This window comes from Trichosurus vulpecula, chromosome 9, assembly GCF_011100635.1.
Source record: "Trichosurus vulpecula isolate mTriVul1 chromosome 9, mTriVul1.pri, whole genome shotgun sequence".
In the NCBI taxonomy this organism is placed as follows: Eukaryota; Metazoa; Chordata; class Mammalia; order Diprotodontia; family Phalangeridae; genus Trichosurus; species Trichosurus vulpecula.
In genome coordinates, this window is record NC_050581.1 from 179138264 (window position 1) to 179157617 (window position 19354).

The 19354-nt window shown below is 41.5% G+C and overlaps 1 protein-coding gene across 1 annotated transcript in view; it reads left to right on the plus strand.

Moving 5' to 3' along the window:
* The first annotated feature begins 1008 nt into the window (after positions 1 to 1008).
* LOC118832306 (cadherin-related family member 3-like) overlaps positions 1009 to 19354 on the plus strand; it is a 97250-nt gene continuing 78904 nt past the window's right edge. The window contains exons 1-5 of the mRNA XM_036739670.1: positions 1009 to 1122; positions 1245 to 1254; positions 3359 to 3555; positions 15517 to 15688; positions 18864 to 18952. Coding sequence (XP_036595565.1) covers positions 1009 to 1122; positions 1245 to 1254; positions 3359 to 3555; positions 15517 to 15688; positions 18864 to 18952 — 582 coding nt within the window. The remainder of the gene's footprint in view (positions 1123 to 1244; positions 1255 to 3358; positions 3556 to 15516; positions 15689 to 18863; positions 18953 to 19354) is intronic.

Genomic DNA, 19354 nt, shown 5'->3' on the forward strand with positions numbered 1-19354 from the left:
CATTTCTTTCATGTGGGGTGATTGGCCCTGCTTGTTCTTGCTTCGCATCACCTGGGTTAAGCCCCATCCTCCCCTTGATTTTGGAGGTTCAGAGAACTGGATTTTCAGATGGGGAGGGGGAATAAGAACGTATATACCACCTACTGTGTGGCCAGGCTTTGTGCTAACACTCTGGAGAGGTAGGGGCTATTCTTATTATTCCCTCTTTACATCTGAAAAAAACTGAAGACAACAGAAGTTAAGCGACTGGCTCAGGATCATGTAGACTGTGTCTGAATCAGAATTTGAACTCAGATCTCCCTGACCGCAGGCCATGCTCTCTAACCATTTTGCCGCCAGCTGTCTTCAGAACCTCAGGACAGACAGTATGTTAGGGACCTTTGAGCTCCTGGGCCTGGACTATCCTGGTCTGAATGCAGTGTTGCCTCACTGTTTGCTGGACCTTCTTGGGGCTTCCAAGGTCCCTGTTCTTGGGGCTTTCTGACCTCCCTGGGTGTTTCTCAGGAGGGCCTCCATTTTTATTGCCTCTGGACCCAGAGCCTTGTGGGTTTCATGTGTCTCTGGCCTGATGCTGGTCCTTTGCCTTTAATGGCAAACATCTTCAGTGGCACTAGCCTTTGCTGGCACCTCCCTTTCCTATAGCACATGGACTTATGGCCAATCATTTGTCCAGTTCTGGGGTAGACGAGGTCATTGTAGCTTCTCATTGGATTCCTTCATTGTTTGTCAGTCTGTTGTTTATTTTTAGGTTTTGGCTGGAGTTGACTCGAGCTCTTTTTAAAGTATGTTTTGTGATTCTGTTAACTGCATCTGACAGATCAAACCTTTTCTGATACACATTTGTGGTGGACACCAACCTGTGTATTTCTGTGCCTCTTTGTGGCAACAGGGCATGAGACAGTTCTGGGAGCAATGCAAGATATAGTGAGTGAACTTTCTTAGAGAAGAGCAGGGACCCCAGCCCCAACCTCATTCCGTTGTGAGGGAGCGTAATCACGAACCATTCATATGGATCTTACCTATGCCCCCAAGGGCAGCATTGACATGGCCATGGGCTTCTCAGTTGGCCGCATCAGTGTGCCCTCAGACTGTGAGCCTAACTTGTCTTGCTATGCAACTCAGGTCTCTGGCTTACCAAAAACAGCAGAATCCTTGGGCTCCATAGTGAGACCTAGTGTTAGAGTATCTTTCTCCAAGGAAGAATGGTAGGGTCTTTGACCATATGATAACATCTTCTCTTGTAGAGGCAGCCAGGTAATGTAGCGGATAGTACTGAGCTTAAAGGAAGATGAGTTAAAATTCTGCTTCAGACAATTATTGAGAGTGTGACCCTGGGAAAGTAATTTTACCTGCCTTTTCTGTAAAATGAGCAGGTTGGTTTCAATGCTCTCTAAGTTTCTTTCTAGATCTCAGTCTATGATCCCATGGCCTTCCAGGGACATCCCTAGGCAAAATTGTGAAATAGAGTGTGTTGTGGAAAGACCTATGGAACTGGGAGCCAGGTGACAGGTTTAAATCTCAGCTCTGCCACATATTAGCTGTATGACCTTAGGGAGGTCATCTGACTTGTCTCGACTTTCAGTTTTCTCATCTGTAAGATCCCTTGGATTTCTAGATCTAATATCTAATCTTCTATGACCTCTAAGATTTCTTATAGTTCCATGGGCTTATGTTCTGGTTCCCAATATTCCTTTATTTCTTTTCTTTCCTTTTTTTAAACCACCCCTCCTGTTTTGACCACTCACCCTCCCTAAGGTGAGTAAATGCTGTATCCCTGAAACCTTATCACACCATGAAGTCAGTAGGGAAACTAGCACTGAGATATAAATGGCTTATAAAGCTTAACATGTTGAGTCAGCCCATAGAATCACAGTCTGTCTCAGGTGGAAGGGAATTTAGAGGTTATCTAATGCGAACTCCTCACCTGAAGTTATGTGATCACAGAAGTTAAGTGCCTTGCCTGGGGTCACAAAATTACTCAGTGTCAGACACAGGACTTTACCTCAGGTCTCTTGACTTCCAAACCAGGGCTCTTTCCAATATATGACTTTGCTTCCCTAAGAACTGACTGTTGGTTGGAGAGGAATAAAAATGCTGGGCGTGATGGTGTTTATCTATAGTCTCTATTGCTCAGGACGATGAGGTTAGTGGATTGCTTGAGTCCAGGAGTTCTGGGCTGTAGTGGCATTAAAGCCAATCTGGTGCTTGCACTACATTTGGCATTAAATGATGAACCTTTGAGTGGGTGGACATCTGGCTAATTAAGGAGAGACTGACCAGCCCAGAACCACAGGTCTATGTTTGTATGTATATTGGGGCACTGGCCAATGAGGCCAGTCTCTGTGAGAATGCATAGAATGTGCACTGCTTGTGCAACTTGCTCAGTGGAAGAGCTGGAGAACCTGTTTCTGGAATAGTCATGAGCCCAGAAGTCTCCCTGGTTCCAGAGTCAGCTCTCTATCTACTACACTATGCTTTTTCTGGAGCATTGGTGAAGATTATACCTATAATTAATAATAGGAATAAGTATACAAAGACGTCACTCACATGAGCATTTTGGCATAGTGGATAGAAACATGCGTGGGCTCTGAGTCAGGAAGAAATGAGTTCAGATCCTGCCTCTGATACCAATTGTGTTGCCATGGGCAACAATAGAGCTCTTGCTGATCTTCAGTTTCTTCAGCAGTGAAATGGGGCCCATAGAACTTAGTGCCTGCTTCACATACAGGTGTTGTTTCACTTCAAGAACCCTAAGGCTACTTAAATATCAGATGTCAGAATTCAGATTCAGCTTCTGCTCCTCCTACTCAGAAAAGTGAGAAGATTGCCACATTATTTGTGTTGCCTTGGAATCACAGATAGAATCTTGTTTTGTGTTAGAGGTAACAGGAGAGGGTGTTTAAGATTGTTGATGTGTTTTCACTCAGCAGTCAACAAAGGATTCTTTTTTTAATGTGTACTTGAGTGGTCGCCAAGGTGGGGCTAAGGTTGGTGTATGTTTGCTGTGGGTCAGGGAGCAGAGCAAGGAATCAAAACACTTTCCACTGTTGGCTATGCCTGGCTCATTTTCTGGTGGGAAGAGCTGGAAGGGCTTTAGAATTAGAATGGAATAGACTCCAGAATTCAGGGAGAGGATGGTAGAAAGGCTCCCAGTCTGCTCTACCCTCCATGGTGGGGTCTGGGTTAGGTTTGAGAATGGGGAACCGTGACCAACTCAACTTTATACCTGGAGATATACAGGCAGATTTTGTTGTATTTTTTGTTGTATTTATGATTTAGAACTTTAAAATACTATTTCAAGGGGGGCATGGACCTCATAGAAAGGAAGATTTTAAAAAAAAATTGTGCTTTTTCCTAGGATGCCTAGCTTTTTTGAATTTATCTGTTGAGAGGGCCAGGCCTCTTCTGGAAAATGCATCAGAGAGCACGCTGGTTACCACAATCACTGCAGCTGTTTCTCATCATGACTCTCTAGTTGGAGATCCTGTTATTATTAATTCGAACCCTGTCGTCCATCCATTTGTGGTATCTCATAAAGCTGCACATCAGTGGGAAGTAAGTACATAGCTCAAGTGTATATTTACTTAGAAAACTAAGTCTTTGTAATTAATCCTACCCTTACTCTCCACTACCCTGTACTATGTATTATAATGTCCAAACTCTGTGGATGTCAGAGAGCATTTTAATAGCCTACCAAATTACACTTGAGAATCTCAATTCACATGTGAGTCATGAACAACTTGTGGGTCCACTTTGAGTCTGGGTAGTAATTGACATCAGAGTGTTAGGGCTAAAGAGAACCCATCAGGGCTGTATCCCAGAAAGACACCCTGACTTTTTTGTATAAAGGTGAAAAAAATTCTGTTTGCTGTCCTCAGGTGTATCTGTGCATAGGCTTCATTCTTTTGAATGAAGCACTAATCAAATCATCTCTAAGCATAGCTCTACTTGCAGTCTATGGCATAATTTCCCATTCAACATGTTGGTTTTTTTGCCTACTGTCAGAACTGGAGGGGGGATGATGGCTGAGGCAGGTTGATTAATTTACCCTCTTTGCCCAGTGAAAGAGAAGAAACACGATGACAGAAAGAGCTAGAACTACTGATGAGTGCTGGCCCTAACTCTAAAGGAATTCTATCAACCCCAACCAAGTCTAGACTTCATTGACCCATGATTGAAGGATTCAAAAGTGGCTGGGATTTGTCAACTCTCTATTGGAGAATCCATCTCCCTTTTGTCTTTCTCTGTATAAAACCCCATGTCCAGTAGGTAATCGATGATCCAGGACTGAAGCTTGTGGAACAGACTGAGGCTGGTTATATAGAACTGTCATGGAGATGATAATTGAACTGATGCAAGCTGATGAGGTTAGGAAAAGAAATTAGGGAAGGAGAAGACAAGAAGGCCCAAAAATAGAACTTTGGGGAATATCCACAGTTAGTGGGCAAGATGTGAATCATGAACCAGTAAAGGAAGTTGACAAAGAATGATCAGAGAGGTAAGAAGGAAGGAATAGATGAAGCAAACTTTTATTAAATACCTACTTATGCCAGACACCCTGCCAAGTGTTTTACAAAACATTGTCTCATTTGATCCTCCTAAGACCCTGGCAGGCAGGTGCTGCTATTATCTCCATTTTACAGTTGAGGAAACTGAGGCAGGTTTGACTTGCACCGGATCTCACAACTAGTAAGTGTTTGAGGCCATATTTGAACTCAAGTCTTCCTGACTCTAGGCCTAACAGTCTATCCACTGTACCACCTAGGCAAGGAGATGAACCATGAGAGAATAGTGTTACGAACACCCAGAAAAGAAAGAGCATTGAAGAGAAGTTAATCAATAGTGTCAAACACAGCAGATAAGTCGAGTGATAAGGACTGAGAAAACGTCACCATTTGGCTGACAAATCGTGAGGCTCCAATGGGATAATATCGTCGAAAATTCTTCATGAGCTGCAACATGCTAGATAAATTTCAACTATTGATGATATTGACTATCACCATGGATCATAGGGATGCTAGTCGAAGAAAACAGTCTCTCTGGAGAACTGAAAATGAATGTCACTCGGAGGGTGATAGAGAGGCTCACGATGAGTATGAGTAGGAACATATACCTAATAATGATAATAATTAATAATAGTATTTGGATGACACTTCAAGTTTTGCAAAGCACTTTACAAATATTATGTTATTTGAGGTGGATGTAGTCAAAGAAATGTATGATTGAACAAGGAGATGGGCTGGTACCACTGGGACGGTGGGGGCTGAAGTAACTGGTGAGCAGTGTTTGTCCTCCATCAGTATGCAGGGGAAAATGTGTGGAAGGCCACCAGCTCATTGGGTAGACTCTTGGTGCTGAACATATGGGAGGACCAGAACCTAGGATGGGCAGGAATGAACAGGTTGGCATCTCTATTGTTAGAAGGAATACCTACTTCCCTAATCCACTTGAGCCTTTGAGGGTTATTATTAGCTAATCACTTCAATGAAAATAACCAGTTAAGATGGTTGTTTGGTGCTGTTGAGAGAGCTGGTTGATTGAATTTTCCAATTAAAATGTTTTGAGATGGCATTGTGAGGATTTAGTAATGGGTAGGGTGTGCCTACCAAAAAGCTGTGACTCATCATTGCATCAGTTGGATTTTTATTGTTTTAGATTAAAAAATGACTTTCTTGATCAAGGCTTATTACCAGGCTCTATATTGAAATGACGACATTCTAATTATTTAAAACAACACGCCCTCTTCCGGATTGTTTCATATCATTAAAAAAATACAAAATAATGAAAATTTAAAAAAAATAATAAATTTCCTCTTTTTTTGAGGAATCTCAGTTCATTATTTAGAGCTTAAATATGTGAAGGTTTCTTTAGTCCATGCCATATGATTCACTTCCAAGAAACTCTCACTCTTTGGCATTTAAGGTCCTTCAGGATCCTCCTCCATTCTATCTTCTCAGGCTCATTGCTCATATCAGCTTCCCCCATCCTGTATTCCAGCTCAGCAGGCCCATTTCCCATTCCCTGTACATCTTATTCTATCTCCTCTCTCTGGACTTTTGTGCTGCCTGTCCTCCAGCTCTGGAGTGTACCTTCTTCTCACCTCTGCCTCTGAGAACACTAAGGTCACTTCAGGTCTCAGTGGAATGCCTCCTTCTATGTGAAGCCTTTCCTCATCCCCCAAGTTGTTAGTTCTTCCTCCTTTCCCCACACTACTATGTTTATATTTTGTATTTACCTATCTGTATACATGTTTTCCCCCAATAGAATGTAAACTTCTTAAGGGCATGGATGTAATTTGTTATTGTTTTTATATTTTTAGTACCTAGGACAATTACCTGCATGGTAAGTGCTTAATAAATGCTTGTTGACTCAGGCTTTTCTCTTATCCATCTTACCTTTCTGTGTTAAAGCAAGCCAAGTGGCTTATGGTACAAGTGCGTGAACATCTGTAGTTGATTTTTTTTTACAGACAGACAGACAGAAAGACAGACACACACAGACACAGACACTGGTTTGACTGTTTAAACTGTGTTGGTTAATGAACAAACACAGCCTGTCCTTATCCTGGTTTGCTTTCTCTTCCCTTTATAATCTACCTACCTGCAAGTACCTCCCAGGTTTGTTGTGACGATCAAATGACATGATAATTGTAAAGCACTCTAACACAGTTCCTGGCACATAGTAAATTCTATATTCAATTCAAGGTGGCACAGTGGATAGAGTGCCTGCCTTGGAGTTAGGAAGACTCATTTCCTGATTTTCAAATCTGCCCTTAGACACATGCTAGCTGTGTGACTCTGGGCAAGTCACTTCACCATTTGCCTCGGTTTCCTCATCTACAAAATAAGCTGGAGAGGGAAATGAAAAAACCACTCCAGTATCTTCACCAAAAACAAAAAACAAACAAAAAAATCCAACCCAAATGGGGTCACAACAAGTCAGCCATAACTGAAACAACTTGACAATGAAAACAACAACAACCACAAATGTGCCAGGCACTGTACTAAGCACCGGGGATACAAAAAGTTGTAAAAGTCAGTCCCCCTCAAGGAGCTTACAAACTATTTAAATGTTAGCTGTTGTTATTGTTGTTGTCACCATGTTTATTCCTTTTGGTAGAGTACTCATAGCTGATGGGTGAGTTGTACACATCCTAATGAAAAAAAATCTAGCAAAGAAGAAATGGCAGAGTGGTGTAGTTTAGGGTACAGGACTGGGCATTGGCCCACTTGAGTCCTAGTCCCACTTCTGTCATTAGGTAGAAAAAGAATTGGAGTTATGGTGGAGTGAATGGGGCTATGCCCTAGGGTGCCAAATTCTGAGGGTAGTTAACACTATTTTCAGTCCTTGAGCAGCTAGAAGCAATAGAACTTAGCACCTAGTCAGTGATACTATTTAAAATAAGAAACTACTTAGAAGTTATTGTTGTGGGGATGCTCTTCCCTTGCACTACTCTCTTCTCTCCTCAGCAGCCTTCTCATCAGTGACCTGGCACTGACTTAGGTGACCCACTTGAAGCAATGACCTGGTTTTCCTCTCTTTCTAATTCCCCTCAATGGAAGATGCCTCTATTGCACCTTGCCCTGAAGGCTAAATTCCTACTTATGACTATGTGTCCATCACTATTCTCTCTGTTCCAGTTTTATTATCTGTAAAATGGTGATGTGAAGACCTGCTATGTCTATTTCACAGGGCTGCTTTGTTAAATAAAATTGAATATGGAGACATTGCCCAGGAAAGACCGTACAGATCCAGATAAAGACAAAATACATTTGTTAGTATCTCTTTCAATGATTTTTTACAAGCATTAAGAAGTGCATATACCGTTCTATTTTGGTTTCAGCCTATCATTACCCATTGTTGAACTTCCTTCTGCTATATTTGCTCATTGGGCCAATAATTACTGTTCTTGCTAAGGAGGGGTGACTGGGCAAGCAGTCAAAAAAAAAACCAAACCAAACCAAACCACCCCAACAAACAGCTTCATGGGAACAATAGTCCAGCCCTGAAGTGAACTGATTATACAAATAAATCAATGTAAATGAGACAAGATGCATTCAGGTTATGTAATCTTGAAATTGCTACCTGTCGTAGGCTGACTAAGATGTACTACCTAAGTGGATTTGAATGTGCATCAGGAGAAAGTGAACCAGAGTGACCTGTTTTGTACGCGTACATGTTTCCTGTTTCCTGGATGCCCTAATCAAATAAAAATGTCAACTACAGAGTGAAATTCAAACTCAGTATCATTGGTCCTATGTTCCCAAGTGAGTCTTAAAGCATCACACATTCTCTTCTCCTTTCAATTGGGCTTTTAATCAATTAATCAGTCAACAAACATTTGTTAAGCACCTACCATGTAAAAGGCATTCCTCTAGGCACTGGGGCTATAAGCATAAAATTATTTGTGTAATTATTTACCAAAAATACGATACACACAATCCTAGGATTAGAAGGGAGCTTAGTGGTCATTCAGGCTATCCCCATACATCTGTGAGCTGGTATATATTTAACAGCTGGCTTTTGGAAACAACAGCAAAAATTTCTACTCTCTGACCCACTCTTAAGTTTAATCTGCATTATTAATGCTTTCCCATGTCTAGAAATCAATAAACCAATAAATCAGGCCCTGATTTGTAGCATTTGTCAATTTTCTAGGTATAGATGCTCATACTGAAAACTGAGCAATTGACTCTGGTCTAGCACAAGCTTGATCCCGTATCTAAGCAAGCATCCTCTGAATAAGGAATATTGTAACATCCCCTTAAAGTGGTCTGTCAGCTTCTGCTTGAAGATCTTTATTGAGGGGATAGCCTCCTGCTTCCTCTGTCTTACTTTTGGATAGCACATGATGTGAGGAAGGTTTTCCTTATGAATGAAAAATGAACACAAAAGCATTTATTAAGTTCTGGGTGCTGGCCACTTATTAAGTGCTGGGATTATAAATACAAAAGTGTGATAGTCTCTGCCCTTAAGGAGCTTACATTACTATAGGGAGGGACAACCATACATGGGGGAGAAGTCGCCAGGGAAGGAGTTGTAGCCCAAGGAGTCATAGGAATTCGGTAGGACATAGCAATCAATAGGACAATCTGTCCACATGCCCTTTCCAGAAGCAATAGTAATATTGATTTGATTTGATTTAATGTGCCCAGAGCAAGAGGTGGGATGCAGAATCTGAGAAAGGGTATATTCAGTGGCAAGGTAGACAACAAGCTCACCCAGATGGATGGCATGTGAAAAGTGGTCAAGATCATAGATTTCCAGCTGGAAGGGAATTTAGAGGCCACTGAGGCCAACCCCTTCATTTTACAGTAGAGGAAACTGAGGCTGAGAGATGTTAAGTGACTTGCTCAGGGTCACACAGTTAGTAAGAGTCTGAATTTAGGTCTTCTTGACTCCAAGCCCAACCCTATCCAATATACCACTTAACTGGCTCTAATACACAGGGTGTCCTGAAACTATTAATACAGTATTAAGCTGTTTAAGTTTTTAGGACCTTACAGAACCAGTCAGCCCCAGGGTAGAAATTCTAAAGCTGAGTGGGTTAACTTCTATTGAGCCTAAATCTGCCTTTCTGCTATTTCTATCTAGGGCTCCTAGTTCTGCTCTCTGGAAGACAAATCTAATCACTTTTCCTCATGACAGTCCTTTAAACCCCAGAAGGTAGCTATCATACCCCCTGAGTTTTCTTCAGGATCAACATGCCCAGTTCCTTCACATGATTATCATATAGCCCTATCTATCTTTATGCCCTCCTCAGGAAGCTTTCCCAGCTTATCCATGAATCTGGGCTGATGAGGGCAGAGCGTAGTAATTTTTTCCTGAATATTATCCCTCTTTATACTAGACAAAGGTCCATATAGTCAAAACTATGATTTTTCCAGTAGCAATATATGACTGTGGGAGTTGGACTATAAGGAAATCTGAGTGCTGCAGAATTGACACTTTCTAATTATGGTGCTGGAGAAGACTTTGGAGAGTCCCTTGGACAGCAAGGAGGTCAAATTTAAATACTAAAAAGTAATTCATTCAGATTATTCATTGGAAGGACAAATACTGAAGGTGAATATTCCATCCACATAATGAAAAGACGGGACTTATTGGAAAAGACCTTTATTTGCAAAAGATTGAAGGCAAAAGGAGAAGGGGATGGCAGAGGATGAGATGGAAATATGGCGTCATGGAAGCAATGTACATGAAATTGGACAGACTTCAGGAGTTAGTAGAGGGTAGAAGGGGCTGACATGCTATGGTCCATGGGGTCATGAAGGGTCAGATGTAACTGAACAACTGAACAATAAGAAAATACTATTCTAGAGAAGCATTATTAGCTTTGGAGGATGCTATATTACACTGTTGACTCACTCACATATTGTTTATGATCTGCTAAAACTCCAAATGCTTTTCATAGGTAATGTTACCCAGATATTGTGTCTCCATCTTATACTTGTGACATTGATTCTTTAACCGCATGTAGAACTTTACATTAATCCCTTGTAAATTTCAGCTTTTTTGAGTTGGTCCATCCTTATAGCCTGCCAAGATTTTTCTGGACTTCAACTTTGTCATCTAATGTGTTAACAATTACTCAAGGCTTTGGGTCATCTACAGTTAGACAAGCATACCATTTATGCCTTCATTCACAAACACTTCAGCACCACTGGGCCAGGTATAGTTTCCTTGGGGCGTGCCTTTAGAAATCTCTCTCCAAATTGACATAGGAACATTCATGGGTATCTTTTAGGTCTACTTATCCACACAGGTCCAAATCTGCCAAACTATTGGCATCTAGTCCTATTTCTTTTCTATTTTGTTCACATGAAAAACATGAAAGACTCTCAAGTGTTTTGCTGAACTCTATTACCAAACAATCGATTACTATTTTTTGAATTCCTGCTGTGAGGTTGGAAAGTCAGGGACAAGGTCAAAAGGAGTTTTCAGTGCTAAGCAAGTGACTTAACGTTTGATTCCAAAGACAATAGGGAACCACTGGAGTTGGTTGAGTGGAGGAGTGGCATGGTCAGATATGCACTTAAGGAAAATTGCTTTGGTATCAGTATTGATAGGCTGAAGTGGTGAGAGACCTTAGAAAAGAGACTAATTAGGAGTCCATTGGAATAATCTAGATGAGAGGTGATGAGGATCTGCTGTAAGGTGATAATTATGTGAAAAGAGAGAAGAGGTCAGCTGTGAGAGATGTTGTGGAGGTAGAAAAGGCAAGATTTGGCAACTGATTAGATATGTGGGATAAAAGAGAGTGAAGAATTGAGGATGATGCCAGGGAGTCCTGAAGAGGAATGAGTTTTTGGGGAAAGTTAATGATTTCTATTTGACATGTTGAGTTTGAGATGTCTTCAGAATATTCAGTTTGAATGTCCAACAGGCAATTGGTGATACAGGATTGAAGGTCAGGAAATTTTGGGGCTAAATCTACAGATCTGGGAGTCATCTACATAGAGATGATAACTGAACCTGTGGGAGCTGATGAGGTTATGAAGAGAGGAAAGAAGGAGAGAGGAGAAGGAGCAGGACAGAATCACGTGGAATATGCGCAGTTAGGGGGCATCATGTAATTGATAAATTAGTAAAAATAACTGAGAATTAGAAGTCAGATGGGTAGGAAGCAAACCAGGAGAGGATAGTGTCTATCTATGTAGAGAGGAGAGAGTGCCTAGGAGGAGAGGTTAATGATGTGAAATATAGCAGATAGGTCAAGAACCATGAGAAAAGAAAACAGACAATCAGGTTTGGCAATTAATAGATTATTGGTTTATTTGGAAAGCAGTTTCAGTCATGTGATGAGGTTAGAAGCCAGCATTCTCCTGGTCTACCAGTCTAGTAGCTTTTGTTCTAGGGAGCATGCCACAGAAAACACAGATACTCTTAGGGAGTAGAAAACATGCCTTATCTGATTAAAAACTTGCTTTAAGGCTTATAAGGCAATTTCCTAATACCAAGTAAGAGGAAGGTAGCACAAATATTATAAACACTTTAAATATTTTATTTTATTTTATTTTATTTACTGAAGATCAAACTGAGATTCACAGAAGTTAGATGATTTTCCCAAGATCATAAAATGAATATGTATTAGAACTGGGATTTGAACCCAGGTCTCCTGACTTCAAGTCCAGAGCTTTGTTTATAACTGGTATAACATGTTGCCCTATGATGCTTAAATTTCATAATCCTCTGCCATAAGGTTGTACTGAGGACAGACATAATGCTTTCCCTAATAAAACTGTAGGATCATTATGAATTAGCAGTGTGATGAAGCAATCAAAAAAGTTAATGAAATCTTGGACTGCATTAAGTGAGATGGGGCTTTCAGGAATAAGGAGGTCACAGTTCCTCTGTACTCTGCCCTAGCCAGACCATATCTAGATCATTTTGTGTGTCTCTGAGCACCATGGTTGAACAGTGATAAACTGGAGAGTGTCCAGAGGGAGGCACCCAGGATACTGAAGGGCCTTAATTCCATGTCATGTGAGGCTAAGTTGAAGAAAGAGCAACTTTAACCTGTCAAAAAGAAGACTCAGGAGAAACATGAGAGCTTTCTTCAAGGGACTGGAGGGCTGTCATGTGAAGGAGAGATTAGATTTGTTCTGTTTGGCCTCAGAAGGCAGGAGGAGGAGCAGGAATGGGTGGAAGTTGCTGAGGCCAATTTGACTTCCCAACATTGTGAGCTGTTCAAAAGTGAAATAGGCTGCCTTAGGAGATGAAAGGCTATGTTATAGCTGGAATTCCTTTCTGATATTAGTTGCTCTTGAAAATAGTTATTGAAGTTCCTTCTAATCTTCAAGTTCCATGATTCTGTGGCACAGTGAGAAATAAATCCTTTTGTTCCATTAGGAAATGGGTTGTCATGGAATTGTTGTTCCATGTTGTTTTCGAAGAGAACCAATGACATCATGATGTTGAGGTCAGGGCACAGCGCGCTTGGCCGTGGCTGAGTCCAATATGAGTTTGGAAGGCTCTACCGCTTGTTGGGCACAAGGAGTCCATTAGAACATTTGGGACAGAGATGTCTCTGGATTCGCACAGCTCATGCTTCCTTCGTGCTTCTGTGATTCTTCTTTGCTCATGGAGTACAGTGCTTTCTTTGATGTGGGCATGCCATGCTTGATGGTCCTGTGCTAGGACATCTCCCATGTCTCACAATTGACACTAAAGTTCTTCAGAGAGACCTTGAGAGTGTCCTTGTATCACTTCTTCTGACCACAGTGTGAGCACTTGCTTGTGCAAGTTCTTCAAAAAATAGTTTTTTAGGTAAACACGCATTTGACATTTGAGCTATGTATACTGCCCATTGGAGTCGCACTTTCTGCAGCAGAATATGAGTGCTTGGCAGTTCAGCTTGAGAAGGGACCTCAGCGCCTGGTACCTTAACATGTCAGGTGATCTTCAGAACCTTCCTGAGACAATTCAAGTGGCAGCAGTTTAGTTTTCTGGTCATGGAATAGAGCTAGACCAAAGGGCCCTGCCTGGGAATGCTGCTAATGGCAGATCTTTGAAAGATCCCACAAGTCTAAGCAGTCCAGGGGTAAAGTCTATGGGACAACAATTCCATGATGACCCATTTCCTAATCTAGGTCTAGGCAGAGATGGTGCGGGGTCAAACCAATGAGACAGTCAGCCCACTTTACCAAGAGGGGCAAAGCTAGGGCTCACCAAGTCGATGTAGCCTGGTCCTAAGTCTGATGAAATGTACTTTCTTGTCTTCTGCCCTGTTTCGTACCAATTGTTGGGTGTGGAAGGCTCTGGGCTCACAGTTTGTGGATCATACTCAGAGGGTGGCCAGAAACTTCCAGATGGACCTTGACCTTGACTGGATCAAGGATCAAGAGGGTGGAATTATTTTGCCATCAGGATAGGATTGAAGGAAAGGGATTGGATTCACAGAAAGACCTAAACCATACACATGATAAAGGTGATTTTCACTGGAGTTTTCCAATAGAATAAAAGATGTGACATCTAGTTTTCTGGTTCTCCACCAATTGGGTAACTTTTGAAACCAGAATTTCACAATATTTGCCAAGCAAATATTCAAGTTGGCAGCCAGTGAGGAGGCCCAAGCACAACTGCCACAGCAGGTAGATAAGTAGGCTTAGGGTTAATAGAAGATTATTATTTATAATTCCTGGGGGAAGGAAATTCACTCTCTGGTCCTAGAGCTTATGTAAAGTCACTGCATTTTCATTCAACTCAATCCCACAAACATTATTGAGTGCCTACTGTGTGCAGGTGACTTAAGTGCTGGGGAGACAGACAAGAAGAACAATCTCAACTCTCAAGAAAAGACCACAAAAGGTAAATAGATAATTTAGAGCAAGGGAGAGGATGTATGACCAGGGGAATGGACCTTGAAGGAAACCAAGGATTCTAAGAGGGATAAGTGAGGATGATCCCCTGGGTTCCAGCGATGAAGAATGTGGCCTTTGCAAAGGTATGGGAAGCTGGGCTTGAGGAACAGCAAGTGGAAGGTGGAGCCTCTGACAGGAAGGAATGTGAACTGAGTCCATTGCTAGGTGGTTAGTGAAATATAGAGTTTTATTAACTTTGAACCTAAGTAATTTCAACCTGATTTTAGCAGGACTGTTTTAGTTTTCTGGAAAAAACAAAAATACAATAAAACTTTTGTGGGAGAAACTTCCTCTACTTGGAGTCCTGTTCAAATGATTTTTTCTTTTTACAGTTAATTATGGTTTCTATCATCTGTATCCTATCTTGTCTATGCCATGAGATCACCTATATCTTGTTAGAGCAGATGTTTCTTGACAATGACCTTGTTGTTTTGTACTGCCACATATTCTTGTAAACATTTTCTTTGATTTCTGTTGCTTTTCTATATTAAAGGAGCCCTATAGGAAAATTGGGTTGAATTGGTACTCAGAATTTTCTCTTTCTGTCCAACTTTCTTGAATTACAAGTAAAGAATCTATTTACTAATGACTTTATTTTGGTTGTTTTCTTTCAGAACAAAACATTTATTAAGTACTTACTGTGCGCCAGGCACTCTGTTAAAAACTGGGGCTACAAATACAAGCAAGCAAGATGGTCCCTGCTCTCAAGGACCTTGCATTCTAATTGGGGAAGATAACACATAAAATATTATTGGAAGAAGAGGTTGAAATGGCATGGAATTTGGAGGATGGTATGAAAAGAAAAGGCAAAAATTCACTTCTAGAAGCCTGGGGACCAGGCCTGATTTTCTGTAGGGAGAAGATTCAGACAATGACAGGAGTAAAAAGAATGAGTTGAGTGGGTATGAAGGGAGGCTGACAAGTACTCAGGTCCAGGAAATCTTCTCAATCCTCATAACAAGGTGTTACCTGGCATCCACCCCTACCCTCTCACTGTACCCTCCTGAGTAGGATTCAGTTCCAAACAAAGGCTCACCTCCATTAAGATAATGTGATTGATGGAGATGCTCTTGTCTCCTCAAGTTGTCTAGCTCTCCTGATGGGTTTTCTACATGGAAAATCTCACACCTTGAACTATATCTCTTTTGATTAGCTGATAATGACCAACAAACCCAAGCTGGACTTTGAAACAGTGGCTTTCTACACTCTGGTGATCTATGCCCAGGACAGTGGAGGCAGCTCTGCGTCTCAGACCATTTTAATCCAGATTGTAGATGTCAACGAACCACCAACCTTCATTGGATCGCTCGCTCGAGTTGACCAAGGTATAGAGGATTATTTTTAAAAACGTATCTGAATGATTCGGTTTATGCATAAGCACACACCAAACACTGGGATTATCCTATTTTTGATATTATCTATGCTTTTGCTCTCCTTATTTATAGAATTAATTTGGATGCCACATTCTCTGCACCTGTGACCTTAGGGCTATCTATTCAGGATCTAGTTTGTAGACACTAGTTTTTTTTGCTTTTCTTCTTTGTGACCAAAGAGATACTTACCCAGTCAGCCAGCCTCTGCTATTTATTCCCTGCCAAGACACTCACTAGCCACAATATGGTCGGTAGGCTTTCCCCTGAGTGACACAATCTCAGAGTTGAAAGAGACTCCACTGGTCATTTAGTCTAACCCAAGCTTGAAAACCCATTACAATGTATTTAAAAAGTGGTCACCTAGCCTGGGCTAGTTCTTTTTTTCTTAAAGACGTTTTTCCTCATAGAAACCTTATGCTTTCTCCTTGTCATTTCATTTATTGCTTCTAGCTCTGTCCTCCAGAGCCAAGTAGGACAAAGCTAATCCATCTTATACATGACAGCCCTTCAAATACCTGAAAATAGACCTCATGCTCTCCTTATACCTTCTTTCCTCCATGCTAACCATCCTCAGTTCCTACAGATGATTTGTATATTTGCCAGATTTCGAAGGTCCATGCTCATTGCCTTCTTCTTGGATGTTCTTCAGCTTATCTGCATCCTGCCTAAAGGGTGATGCCCAGATTAATAAATAGCATTTGTATAGTGCCTTAAGGTTTGCACAGCGCTTTACCAACATGACCTAATTTTATCCTCACAGCAGCCATGGGAGGATGGTGCTATTATTATCCCCACTATACAGGGGAGGAAACTGAGGCAGGTAGCTATGACATGACTTGTCCAGGGTCAAAACTAGCAATTGCCCAAGGCTGGATGATTTGAAGTCAAATCTTCCCGACTCCTGCTCCCACACTCTATCCCTTCTGCCAGAATTAAACACTTCGCTCTGTCTGTGGTCCTAGCTGACTACACTTCCCTGTTTCTGGATGTTCTACCTCCGAATGCCACTGAAGATTATCTAGGTTTCTTGGGTGTCAAATCACATCTCCCAGTTGCTAAAGAAATGAGCTTGGGAGCAGATTATTACCAGTCTTCTGCTTTTAGTGTGGATCGTTAGAGAACCAGATTGTAAATGGGCTTAACCTTTCTCGATATTTCAAAGTGATGAAGCTCCCTTTCCTATACCTGCAAATGAATATGAGCTCTCGTCTGTATCAAATTCCTTTGCAGAATGCTTTCCTCAGATTGGACCAACATTGTAAAGTGGGGGTGGGGGTGGGTCAAAGCATTATTATCTTTATTTTATAGTTGAGAAAGGCCTAGAGAGGTTAAGTGACTTGCCCAGGGTCACACAGCTGAGGCAGATTTCAAACTGAGGTCCCCCAACTCCAAGTCTAGCCTTCTTTCCTCTATGCTAGGTGGATAGGGAGGTGGCCCTGGAAGCAGAAAGGCATGAGGTCAAATCTGACCTCAGAGTTATTAGCTACAACCACTGCCTGCCTCAGTTTACCCATTTGTAAAATAGTAATAATAATAGCAGCACCTATCTCCCAGTAGAGATTATTGTAGATTATTGTAGAGATTAAATGAGACGATATTTTTAAAGTATTCTGCCAACCTTAAAGCGCCATAAACATGTTGTCACTATTCCTTAACTGCCTTGGAAGGGAGAACAGGGGAATGAGAGGGAATGACAATAACTACCTTTTATTTCAGATTTACTGAATGATTTACAAAGTCCTTCCTTCTGAACATCCTGCAAGGCAATACAAGTGTAATTATTCCTTTTTGCAGATGGACATCCTTACCTGCCCAGGTGCTGCTGGGGTTAGTGGACCTGAGTTTAAATCCTAGCGAGAGAGAGCTGTTTCAGTTGAAGGACAGGGTTGGAAGGCAGATTGCAAAGGATTTAGGAGAGAGAAAGAGAAAGTAGAGATGCCTTTATCAGTTTTGCGTGGCTTGTGAGAGTTCATTCTTAAAGGAGAGCTAGAGGGCCACAGCTGGCAGAGATTATAGGATCAAGTTAGGGGTTTTTAAGGATGGGAAAGGTGAGACTTTCCATAATTAATTCAGCAGACATTTATTGAGCACTCACTTACTATGTAAGGTTCACCGTTGAGTACTGAAGAGGATACAAAAGGGTATGAAATGAGTTTTTGCCCTCTTGGTCCTTGCATCTCTCAGGTGAGGTGAGGTGAGGTGAGATAAGGACCCAAACACACTGTAAAAGTAACAAGAATAACTGACATTCACATAAAGGCTTGAAGGCTGACAAAGCACTTGGTACACATTTTCCCATCTGATCTTTATAAGAAACTCATGAGGCAGATACCACAGGTATCATTGTCCACTTTTTACAGATGAGAGACCTGAAGCTTAAAGACATTAAGTGATTTGCCCATGGTCCCGCAGATTGGGGATTCAAACTCTATGTCCAGCCCACTTACCGGGGCTGCTTTTCTAAAGATAGAGAAAGCATTCATTAAGTATTTACTAGGTGGCAGGCTAATGCTAGCAATCAAGACAATCCCTGTCTCCAAGAAGCTGATGTCCTAATGGAGAAGACAGCACACAAAGATGTGCTGACGATCTGAGGCTGAGGGGCAAAGGGGAAGCAGGGAAGTATTGTGAGCACGTGAGAAATAACTAGCTAACCAGCAGAGCTCCCAGTGTACCTTGCTGCCTTTCTAAAGCAGGAATATGTATTAAGTACCTAAGAGAGATGCAAACAGCTGGGAGATTAAGGGAAAGGAGCAAGCCCCTCTAGTTAGAGAATAATACCCTAAACTTTCACAAAACTTTGCGGTTAATGAAGCAGTTTTGCAGGCATTATCTTATTTGATTTGCACACAATGCAGCAAGGCAGGCAAGGTATGTATCATTATGCCTTTTTTACAGATGAAGAAATAGACCCAGAGAAGCATCTAAGCCAAAGTCATCCCTAGAATTCTGGTCTTCTGTCTCTCAATCCAACGGTCTTTCCATTAGATACCGCACTAGCTCCCTACTGAATGTCAACAATACCTTTAACACTACCTAAAACATAGTTGGATGTCATTCTGCTTTTTAAATTTAGAGTGCCTTGGGACACTGGACTCATGCTTGAATATTTTACCTCTCCTGGCAGTTACAGAGATTTATATTCCAGAGGACGCTGCTGTAGGCACGATCCTTTACAGAGTGAGAGCCAAGGACCCGGAGAATGCCGCCTTAAAGGTAATTTATGTTGTTTGGACTAAGAGCCATGAGGCCTGGTTGTTCCCATTTCAGGCTATATCCACACAATAAAGCAAAGGCGAAAATTGGCGCAATCATTCTGGCCCATTTAATTACAGGGTATTGTTGAGCCCGGAGCTTGCCGAGAGATTGCCTGAGCTCCGCTCCATTTCATTCTCTGTATAACAGACAGTTCCAAATGATAGTGATGGCTCTTTGTGCAACAAGATCTTAGTCCTTTTTATTTAGCTCCCTTGTCATCATGGCTGCACACAAACGCTTTTGTTTTCTGACAGAACTAATTATTGTGATCTGAATTGTGATCTGAACTATCGGTTTTGTAATGGACCAGATATCTACATTTTCTCCTCTATCACCCCAACCCCTGATGCATAACTTAAG